Raw genomic sequence first — 12,179 nt, 5'->3', positions numbered from 1 at the left:
TTTTTAATTTTTCCTCCCTGTCAGTAGTGAAATTAAAGCATGTTGTATATTATTATAGCATTGCTGTTCTTTATAAGTTTGGGTATTAACTGCTTCCTTTTTAGTTGTATGAGGTATTATAGAATGAAAATCCTATATTTTTGAGATGATGGTGTCCCTTCATGGTTTTCTAAATGGGGAATAATGAAGAGCTCTTTGGGAGCCAGTAAGAGCTGCTGTCCATGGTGACACAATACTGATTTAATTTCACAAGATCAAAGGCAAATGCACAATTGTTGTTTAATATCTAATTAAATACATATGTTTATGTGAGGTGGGGAGTGTGATACACTGGTTAAAGGCTGAGGCTCTGGAGTCAGACAGACCTACGTTGGAATCACTCATCTTCTTGCAAGCTGTGTGTCCTGGCAAGTTGTTTAAACTCTTAGGGCTTAGACTCCTCATAGTAAAACTAGAGCAATCATGCAACAGGCCTCATGGGATGGTCGTGAGGATTAAGTGAAATGATGCAGATGAGTGCTTAGCAAAGTTCCTGGGAAATAATGAGTACTCAATAAATACTACGACTAATACCAAAATGGTCAGCTGTGGTTGACCAGATGGATGGAATATGAAGCTCCATGGAAACCATTTAAGGGATGGTGGTGGATGTGTGTTTTGGTACCTAGCTGAGATACTTTTACCAGATTGGTAAAAGTTCCCTAGCTGTTCCCTAGCTGCTGGTTGTTGGTTGTTCATGGTCACAGCTGCTCCCTCTCTAGAGAACTGCCCTCAGCTGAACAGGCCACTTCACTGCCCACCCTCACCCCCACCCGGGGGAAGGCCTCAGCCAATGACTGATTGGTTGACATGAGGTACAAAAGACTGGCCTGCTTGCCTCACAGTGTGACAATTATCCTCTGCTTAGGAGATGCTAATCAGTGGCTCATCAGCATTTACCCAGATCTATATTAAATGACCTCAAAGGCGAAACAAGTCAGGGACAGAATGACTCAGATTTGCAGGTGGAACTCCCAAAGTTCTAAATAAGGGTCTTACAGAAAGAGAGTTGTGAGCTGCTAGGCCCATATGGAGACTAAAAGTAAACAAAATATAGTAATTAAAGTTTTACTGAAGTTCAATTTTGAGCCTCCTGGCGGCTAAAGCAAAAGAGACACATTAAATCATATGATTGGCGTTAGAAGTAATTGTTCAAAGCACACCATGCCTCAGTACTTTGGTTTGACAAGGACTTGTCACGCAGGTCTTCACATAGAGCACGCTGAGTGGTGGCAGTGAAAGGTGCCCCCACAGGAAATGCAATGCTGTGCTTTCTGTAGTCTTTTCTCACAGCATATTTGTTGAGGGCTTTAAACTGAATCACTGCTCCTCTCAGGGGTCAGGGGGAGGCAAATCAGTGAGGTCCAATGGCGTAGTTTTATGGGAATCTGAATTAGCTCAACGATAAAATCTAGATTCTCTAGACTAGAGGAAGGAATATGTCCCTTATACTCGCCCCTATTCCCCCCACACATCCTCTCGGTTGTGTGTCTGATAGAAGTTGAACGGTAAGCAGTGGCAGGTTATTTTGGGCAGGGGGGGGCAGGGGTAAACCCAGGGAGTGGGTTTTCTGTGTTGCTGATTAAGGTCTGTCTCACAGGAATGGGAGGTTCATAGTGATTTGTGAAAACTGAGTTGTCGCCCCAAGACTGGTCTTTTAGCAGAGGCTTATCCCACGTGGGAACGGAGGTGGGCTGAGAGAGCACCATCATTAGAAACAGGACTTTCCATGGGACTTCCCTGGCGGTCCAGTGGTTAAGACTCTGCGCTTCCACTGCAAGGGGTGTGGGTTCTATCCCTGGACGGGGAACTAAAATCCCATATGCCGCGCGGTGCGACCAAAAAAAAAAAAAGGGGGGGGGGAAAGAAACAGGACTTTCCAGCCTTCTCTTGTTATGTGTTAGTTTTCATCTGGCCTTCAAGAAAAGAAACAAAAAAAAACCCCAAAAATGAAGTTTTGCAGATTCTTTTTTAGATAAACCTGCTGGCTGTGTACTGTTTCCTTACAAATGCTCCATTCTGTTCAAATCACTTCCTCGGAAGAAGAGGTTAAACAGGAAATGGAGAGTTTACAGTGGATTGTATATTGGCCAGGGTTTTTGTTTTGTTTTGTTTTAACATATCAAATCAGTCATTGCAAAGATAAGTTAGAGGAGAGATATTAAATATTTTTGTTCCTGATCCAAATCTGTTTCTCCCAAAGCCCCAGAACCATCTCTCCAAACCTGAAAGATATGAACCAACAAAGCTGATCTTGAGAAAGAATGTCCCCTTCTCTTCAAAGAAATGTTCTTGGAGGCTGGCCTGGGTTGTTTTCCTTTAAGATTTTCTAGAGTGAACAGATGTAACAATTTTCTATAATTTGCCTTTGTGCAGATGCTGAAAGAGAACATTCACCATAAAATATATGCAGTATATGTAATTTCAGCTGGCTGTTCTGGGGGTTTAAAGCAAAAATGTGTACCTGCAAGCTGTTTTATGGTTTCTCACTCATAATGATCTCTGTTACACAGAAAGCTACAACTGCAACCCCTCCTTCACGTGCAAGATTTCCAAAAATATCTTGATAATTTTGCGTGTTCTGCAAGGCGCCAGTGTTCTCCCTACATTAGGCTTGGGAAGTGTATTCAAATGTTTACTTTCTCTTTGTGATACAATTATGAAGTAATCGCATCAACAGGGAAGATGGTGGATAATCTGTGGACGAAGCCCTTGCAGAAGATGCAGCAGCCGGAACAGGTGTCAAGTAATGAACGCTGCAAAGGAACTTCAGCTCAGGCCATGTACAGCGCGACAGCAGATAATGCTTATTTATTGAAACTGCATATTATTATCCTGATAAAATGGGAGAAAAGTGGTGGAGAAGGTGGTGAGAATTCTTAATAGTTGCCGCTTGCTACCTCCCTTGAGGGAGTCTGGGCTTACGCTGGTGGCATTCCTCAGGGGATGGATCAGGAGAAGGGCTGGGCGTCACGGTGAAGCCAAATCCCCAGACAGTCCATGAGTGAATGCACTGCTGCGTGTGTCCTCTGCCAGCTCAACGGTGGACCCTCCCTCCAATTGTCAGCCCACTTCACCGACTACTTCGTTTGTCCCTGCTGCACAGAAATATGTTTTCCACGGTAATTACAAAATGGACTGCCGCTGGCCCCTCTCATCACACACAGGCTTGTTGAGCACCTACTGTTAAGTGGTTCAATAGTTACCGTTAGGGTTCCATTGGTCCTCTCCGCCCAACACAAACAGGAAGTTTTCCACCTCCACAACGCAGTGATGGGCGCTGTTGTATGGCATAACTGGAATTGAGAAAAAAAAAAAAAAAAAGACGTATAAAATTTTCCATCTTAGGACTTGATACCTTGGCTCACTAGTTCTGTGCTTTCACCAAAATGTATAAAATGTGAGACTAAGTCAGAAGGAAGAAAAGCACATAGACAAGCAGAGTGGGGCACCCACCAATCCACAGTGGCTCAGCGGTGTGTTCCCAGCAATTGCCAACCCCACCCCTTTTGATTAATTTTACATAATGTTATTCTGCAAATTAGTCAAGAACAACCTGTCGGGCTGCTTTCAATTCTTAAGTCCTCCTCACCTGCCTGATGATGGGGATCGTGCAGTCTACAACCATGACTGACACTCCCAAATGGTCAGGGCTGGGGCTTACTTCTTGGAAGAAATAACCCAGCATCCACTTGGAGCCATTAAGCTGCTCTGCCCAAACTTGGCTTGCTGGCAATCTTTCCATAAACAGACTCAGGGTGCTTGGTTGCTTTCTATTCCACAGCAATGAGCAAGCTGAATTTCCATACAGTTTTAAGTTTTTAAATTAAGGTCCTGCTGATTTAATGCCTTCTCCAAATGTATATGCTTAATTTCCTGTACAATGTCATTAGCAGCACAATCACACATTTTCTATCTATCTGCTTAAGAGCTCTTCTGGAACAAAGATAAAAACCGTCAGGAACATCATAAATATCCATTCCCCTCGTCTTGCCCTGCTCTGCCCCAAATGTGGTGGCTGTGAGGAGGGAAGAGTGATTCAGAAACCCACCAAAGGTTTCGCTGGATCTGTTCTCATTTACATTTTCTTTGGGGAGACACACACAACAAGAATAGGACGCCCCCGTCACCCCGTGTGCAGTGCAGTGTTAGTCTCTGCTATTATTATGTCATATGGCGAATGTAAACTTACACAGCATTAGTTATCATATCACAGGCAGTGGTTTGGGCCCAGTGACACCAGTAGGAAAAATGATGTCCTTGTTCAGCTCATCATATGGGCACCTTAAATCTAGGTGAGGACAAATGGGGAGGTGATATGCATGTTCAGGCAGGGAACTTATTGCTTGACACGGATCAACAGAGCACTTAAGAAACCAGTGCAGTGGGAAATCAATATGAGTCAGGGCCAGCTCGTACTCTGTACTCTTTTGCCAATGGAGAGAGAGAGAGAGAGAGAAAGAGAGAGAGAACGAGCCTATCTTATACCCAATTTACTTTGGATGATATACATCTCATTTCACTTTGTTTTTATTATCTTTTTTCTCAGAATGCACTTATGCTGGCTAAGATATGTAAACAAAAATAAGGAGAAACAGGCATAGCTTTGAAACCTGTAACACAGCCTCTGAAAGAGCAAATCAGATCGTTTACGCTTCATATGAAAAGATTTTAGGAATTTTCATTATTCTATTATGTATTCATTTTTGCTGTGAATATTCACTATTTTCGAACTTATAGCCACAAGGGAGAAGACATTGGTACGGAAACCCTGGATTTCTGGGATCATGTAGAAATTGGGCGTGCCAGGGATTTGTGTGGCCCATGAATTAGGTCAATTGATTTAGGGAGTCACTTCAGCAATGTCCTTCTGCCCCTCAACCCTTAGTTATGTCTTTGGAAAATGCTTTTAACCATATAGCTTCTGCAGGCTTCACTTCTCAGAGCCCATTGGGGCAGAGTATATGTTGAGTTCATGCAGCAACTAAAATTGGGTGACTGGATACGTTTTGAACATCTTTTTTTCTTTTTTTTAAATTAACTCATCATTGTTTGGATTATGATGCTGGTTGCCAAACACCAAACAAAACTATGCTACCCATATATTATGTATATTGTGTATTTTGTGAACAGCCTGGTGCTACTCTGGTTTATCACAATGCCATCGGGGCAGTAAACTTACAGCATTGTCACCTGTAAGCATATACTCATATGAGACATGCGTGTAAGGACAGCGGCCACTGATACAACCAACTTACTTTATGACTACCAGTCTTCCAATATTTATTTAAAATTTTTGGTCAGTTCAATGCCCACATTTTATAAGTAATAAAAAGTTGTATTATCTTCTTTTCAACCGGAAGTCCAGCTTTATAATAAAGCACAGACTCTGAAAATAGAACAACAGTTGTGTTTTGTTCTTGCCATTTACTTGCTCCCATTCAGGCAGAAATTAAGTGAAGGAAAGAATACATGATTTATTCTTAAGCCTCTTTCTCATTTGATTACCCCTATTGTTATGCTTTATGCAAACAAATGAAACTATTGCACTAAACTAACTACTGAAACTTTCAAAATACGAGAAGGTCTTTGAAATGCTAATATAAAGGCTGCTTGAAGATATTCTCATTTATCTACCCATTTTTACTCCTGTTTTAAAACCTTGTATGCTATATTTCTTGGCTCTTTCAGCATTTTCATTCCTGAATTGTTGTCTTTTCTGATTTATTACTGTGAATTGAGAGGCTATAAATACACACAAATAACTCTTTGGGATTATTCTGAATGTAAAACGCTCCAAATCTATTAGGAAAAAATCGATATGAAATCAATGTTTGAGTTTTGCAAAAGACCTCATTTCTTTGACTTCTGATTAAACCTGAACGAAAGCAAAATAAAGAGGGCAGTGATCAAGAGAAAACATCTGCTTAAAATGGCACTGGGTACCGCAATTATTGATTATCTTTTAAACAACAAGGAAGACATGCCCTCTCCCTTCCAGATTTCTCTAGGGATGCACGCCGGCCTCGCCCTCACAAGCAGGTACCGGAGGAGAAGTTTGTACTCCCTGTTCATATACAGCCCGGTGTGAGTTTTTAGCGTGTCAGTCAGTGAGTTAGAGGGAAAGGGTAAAGAGAAGCTAATCAGGATGAAATGAGATTAAAGGCTGTCTAATTTTACAGCGACTGTGATCCATCAGCCACTGTGAAAGTGACAGTGGAAATGAATGATGGAGACAGACAGGTGGGGCTGTACATTTCACTGATTTATCCTCAAATGCACTGGGCCTTATTTTATTGAGTGAACATGACCGCATTTATCATGACTGTCATCTAAACCCACTTCCCTCCATTTAAAAAGGTCACTTTACTCACAGGGAGTAGGAGAGAGGCACTTTCAAATCAGATTTAAAATCTAATAACACGTGTTCATAAGGCCCTTTGTGAAAATTCTCAACTTTATTAAACAAACTCGAAGTGCTAAAAGGAAAGGGGAAAAAAAAGCTAGAAAACTGAAAAGGAAGAAACCTTTGGTCATCCGAGGGAGCACATTCATTTAGTCTCTAAGTTTGAAGCAATTTGTACCATTTTTGCCTTTCCCACTCCAAATACCTGCTATTCTATTCTAGTCTGGGAAATTCAATAAAACATTTACATTTAATATTTTTAATTAAGAAAGTAGGAAGTAGGCCATCCTTGGAGAGGATATTAAGTCACAGTATTTACTCTGCAGGATGACTAATCATCATACACTCAATAGATGTTAGCCATTATTACAAGTTGAATCTCTGCCACAATTCACTTACATACCTGTTAATTGTTTTCCCATAATTTTAAGGCCACAAAAATCTCAGTGACACATATTCTTTTACCCCTCCCTGTACAGTGAAATGAAATGTACTGGCACGTTGTACACAAAATTGGTCTTTGTGGATATGAAAATGAAGAGTCAAACTCTCAGAGTATTTTGTGTTACTTTTCACAATAGGAACCACCCTTTACCAAACATTTACTCTGTGCCAGGCATTGTGCAGGTGCTATATACATATGAGTATATGTAATTATATTTATATATAATTACCTATATTATATCTCTGAAAATATAACAGCACTTACGATTCATTCTTACTTGCTCCTAATCAGGCAGAAATTACATGAAGGAAATAATATATGATATTATAATACATGATAAAATATAATACGTGATAAAATATATCTATATTTTATTTGCCTATATCTTTCATTTAATATAACTAACTATTAGGGAGGCATTGGTCATTCATTTTATTTCTGTAAGAAACACTGAGGCCTTGAGAGGTTAAGTCACTTGTTGAAGGTCAGACTCAGCTAATGAATGGCAGAGATAGAATCCAAACACAGGGATATCTGGATCCCAACCCATGCTCTCATCCATTTCACTCTACTGATTTTCAATAGGTATGTTCATCCAACCAGCAAGTAATTACCAAGTACCTGTGTGTTCAATGATGGTGTTCCTGAAATTTCTGTATAATTTTTTGGTATTGAATCACAGTTTAAATGTTTCTTATTTTCATATTTAAAAGAATCCATAATTAAAGCAAGTGGACATTCTTTTACATTTTTTTCTATAAATCCACATATTCAAATAGTGGATTGTCTTAAAGTAAGACACATTTACATGTATTTGATGGAGCCAGAAAAACACTGACCAAATCAGCTAGTTAAGGATGGGTAGAGTCTATTGGCAGAGGGTTTTTATTTATTTTTCAAACGGCGAGGGCATATTTCAACCTTGCGAGCAGATTCAAAGTATCTTGGGCACAGAGGCCCTTTTCCTGGCATATAAAATGTGCAGGGGTCTTGCTGCATTTACGAAGGCCTTGTTCTACTTAAGATCCACACTCCTGTTTCCTCCCATATTTTATAGCTAAGGAATATATATACCTCTTCCAACAGAAAATATAGGTATCCTTTGCAACCACAGATTTGCATGAACATCCAAACAAGATTGCATAGGGCTATGACAAGTTTATAGGATTGCTAAATACATGGCTGTTGAATGTTTATCATTTCAAGTAACATTTATGAGGGTCTTGATTTCCTTTTGGCTTCAAATACATAAACTTGCAAAACTGTCAAATATGACATAATTTTTTGGAAAAAGTAATTAATGCCCATGTTTTATAAAAATACAGTCTTATAAAAAATAATGATATACAGGAACAATAAGTTTTCCTCTTATGCCTCTCAGGCTTTCAGTTCCCTACTGCAGAAGCCATCCCTGTTATTGTGTTCTTGGATTTTTCTTCCAGAGAGATTATATATACGGGTCATTTTTTGTTAATACAATTGACACAGCATTCTATGGGCACACTGTTTAGTACCTTGCTTTTTTGCACTCAAGAATACATTCATTTATTCATTCCTCACCAATCAAAGACCTGTTCAGCTGCTACTGTATGCGAGGCAAGGTTCTACCCGCTGGGGAGGTCATGACAGCATCAAGGAACGTTCGAGTCAGGGGAAGCATGTAATAAACATGGACACAAATAAATAGGTACTTTTGTTTCAAATGATAAGTGCAATGAAGAAAAGTAAAGCTGGGTCCAAGGAGGGGAAGGGACAGGGTGAGGAATTTTGGGAGTAGTCAGGGAGGGCTTTCTGAACAGATGACTTTTGAGCAGAGAATTGACAGAAGTGAGTAACGGAGCCATGCAGGGGTAGAGGTAGGCGTAGATGCAGGAATAGCAAGTGCCAAGGCCCTGGGGCACAGATGTGGAGTGTAGCAAGAGCAGCAAGAAGACCAAGAACAGAAGGATCTGAGAGGAGGTCTGGGAGGGAGACCGAGGCCAGATCTGTGCGACGGTGCAGTCTTGGTTGGAGGACGACACTTGGATTGCCTACCAGCCCATTCTTTTCAACAGCCATACTGTGTTTCATCTGAGGGGTGTCCTATAACGTGTCCTATCCCCTTCTGATGGCCATTTATTAATTCACTCAGCAAACATTTACTAAACACTCATTATGTGCAGATACTTTTCTGGTTGCTGGTAATAAAGCAACGAATGAAGCTGACAGCGTCCCTGCTCTCCGAGACCTAAAGGACAGGTAAAAGAAGAATGTAAACAAATACACAGTGGAATGCACAGGAACACACCCAGGCGACGACAGACAATGTAAAAAGGGAAAAACAGGACAGTGTGTTAGAGAGTGAGTGCCTGGCTAGCTGAGGTGGTCAGGGAAGGCCTCTCTGGGGACTGGCGTTGAAGGTAAAGTTTGAAGGGTGAGAAAGGGCCATTGCGAGAAAATAAGGGGAAGGGATCCTTGCAGAGACCCTGGAGCACGAATGAGCTGGGCGTGCCTGAGCAGCCCAGAGAAAGCCTCTGTGTCTAGAGCACTGAGGGTGAGGGCTACAGAGGCATGAGAGAAGTCAGGAGGCAGGCAGAGGTTGGGTAGATGGGTCTTTAGAAGCCAGGATAAGTGGTGTCGATTTTATTCTTAGCATGACGGAAAGGCATTGGAGGGGTTTTAGCAGCAGTAGGACATGATCTGATTTATGTTTTAAAAATATCACTCTGGCTCCTAGGGATGTTGTAGGAGTGAACGAGGGAAAAGAGGAAGATCAAGCAGGGCGCCCCTCCTGTGGTCCAGATGAGGGACGATGGAGGCTGGATGAGGTAGGGGCGCTGGGGCTGGAGGGAAGGGGATGTGTTGGAGGTTGCTGCTATTACAAACAGTGGTCTTCCGAGTGTCCTCATGGGTCCACAACACGCATACACGAGCATTTATCTGTAGGATTAATTCCTCCAAGTGAAATTTCCGGGCCAAAGGATGGGTGTGTCTTACATTTTAATGGATACCATCACATCGTACCCCTTTTTATATCTGTACCTTTGCCAACACAGTAGGTGAACAATTGGTGTCTAGTTAAAATTTAAATCTCCATTCATTTGTGATAGAGGTTGAGCATCTTTCTATATGTTTCAAATCCATTTGTATGGTATACATTTTTCTGTTGCTTTTTGACTTCTTGATATCATAAGTTGCCTATAGTTACGTGATTTCTGTTCTTAAAGTGTTCTTTTCTATGGAATTATCTATACTGGCAAAATAAATGATACTTTGGAAGCATGGTACTGCTAGAATATATATTTGTGCAATATTTACTCATTAAAGCAAATTCAAATAGTAATTACATGCTGTTGAAAACGAATATAACCTGAAAGAAAGGTGCCTCAGTCTAATGACATTGAAAGAGTATTTCTTGCCATAGGATTGTAGAGAAATTTTTTTCTTACATTTTCTTCAATTTTATAGTAAGTATAATTGAGAAACATAAATGTTTAAAATTTTACTAGTTTAATCCTACCATCCTGTCTTTCTGCAAAGATCTAGAAATTTGTCCAGTGCTTCTCTGGAGGTAGAAACAGACACATAGTCAAACATCTTACATGACGCACGTGCTTGATACATATTATTGAATAAATAATGCACAGAAAAGGTTCTGTTACTTTTTTTTCTGTTGTATATGGATGGTTACTATCCTTGTAAGCTGCAAATAAATGGAAATGTTTTGTGTATTTGGGGATGACTTGATCATTATAGATAGTGAGTCTGGAAAATTAAATCCCGTAAGAAATTCACATGGTCTGAATCCAGTGATGAGTTGGTGAAGGTTCTGAATTAACCCAAAGGTGGCCAACACTTTCTCCTCACTCCCAACTTATTCTGCACACACAGAGCTGGGATCCCACAGTCCCACTGGAGACAAAGTTGTTGAAGTGCGTTTGAAATGTATAAATCTGAAAAAGAGTGCCCATGCGTTAGGTTTTGGAGGCTATGCAAGAACAAGAGAGTTTGCTTCTCTTTCATAATTCAAAATTGTATCTAAGGGAGAGTTTTCCTGACAATGAGTATTGCTTTGTGACTCTCTCCTCTGTGCCACTATTGTAGTAAATGCATGCCTTTACCCTATACTTGCCAAGTCATGATACAGTGTATTAAAATCATCTGTCTTTTGTGTGTCATCCCCTAAAGGATCTGTAAGCTCCTTGAGGCCAGACTGTGTCATTTCTATAGCTTTATGCCCACCACAATGCCCAGTACATAGGATAGTACAGCCTTAGGCATCACTACAGCTTTTATACCTAATACAGTAATTAGAAATATTAGTGAATCAATAAATGTTAGTAGCATGAATGAGTGAATGCTAACTAAGAGAGACTGTGGCATTTACTTCTTTGGAAGGTGTAAAAAATGTATGGGTACCAGAAGATGCGAAGGAGGGAAGAAGTGAAAGAAAGTGAAGAAAGGGAAGAAAGATATATGCCTTAGATCAGGATTCTATGGCATCTAGGATGGATGTCACCCTATATGCAATAACATGTGTTAAACAAAGGAGGTTTGTAAGTTCTTCAAAGACTGTGACGTATTTCTTTAGGATCTATTATAGGCCTAATTGTGCCAAGGTCAAAGGTTTTCAATAAATCCTTGTTGATTTACAGTTTTAGCTCTGAGCACTTAAATGGAAGGAAATGCTAACAACCAGAGGAGGCTGAGGGGACTTAAAATAAGACTTCTATTAGCTATTCAAGCAAAACTCACTTTTCAAATTACGACTCTATTATTACCATGCGGTGTACCAACTATTTTGTTTTGTTTAGTTCTTGATATGTTAGTTAGAATTTTAAAATAGTTTTATTTTCACTTTTGGAAAGTAAAACATCTTTGGGAATGAACACTGCAATTTCTTCCAAATGCTAGGGTTTTTTTTTTTTTTTTCTGTTTTAAAGTGTGTTTTCAGAGACACATTGATGAAACATGCTAGTGCTTTGATGTTTGTCCTTTCCTAAGTGCCAATACAGTATCTTCCTGATCATGTCTTTCTGGAGGAGTGAGAAATTGCACTTTTCATTGTTCTACACCTAAAAAGGCTCAGTAAAAAAAATAGTCAACTCTGTAAATGAATTAAAGTAGTAGAGCAACTCACATTATTTAACGTGTGAAAATAAGATCCTTGACAAAGGTCAAAGGAGCCAGGGCTATTTATACTGTGAATGATATGGCAACAGGATAGCAAAAATGATTATGAAACAGCTTAAATTCTCTTAGATGATGGCCCCATAGTTACTGACGGCGGGAAGAAGGAAATGGGTATGG

General features: G+C 40.1%; 1 protein-coding gene across 1 annotated transcript in view; it reads right to left on the bottom strand.

The window, feature by feature from the left end:
* KLHL14 (kelch like family member 14) overlaps window positions 1-12,179 on the bottom strand; it is a 101,354-nt gene that overhangs the window by 19,920 nt on the left and 69,255 nt on the right. Inside the window, exon 4 of the mRNA XM_007167052.3 lies at window positions 3,246-3,335. Coding sequence (XP_007167114.2) covers window positions 3,246-3,335 — 90 coding nt within the window. The remainder of the gene's footprint in view (window positions 1-3,245; window positions 3,336-12,179) is intronic.

Source organism: Balaenoptera acutorostrata, chromosome 13 (genome assembly GCF_949987535.1).
Source record: "Balaenoptera acutorostrata chromosome 13, mBalAcu1.1, whole genome shotgun sequence".
NCBI lineage: Eukaryota > Metazoa > Chordata > Mammalia > Artiodactyla > Balaenopteridae > Balaenoptera > Balaenoptera acutorostrata.
This window is presented reverse-complemented; position numbering and strand designations above follow the sequence as displayed.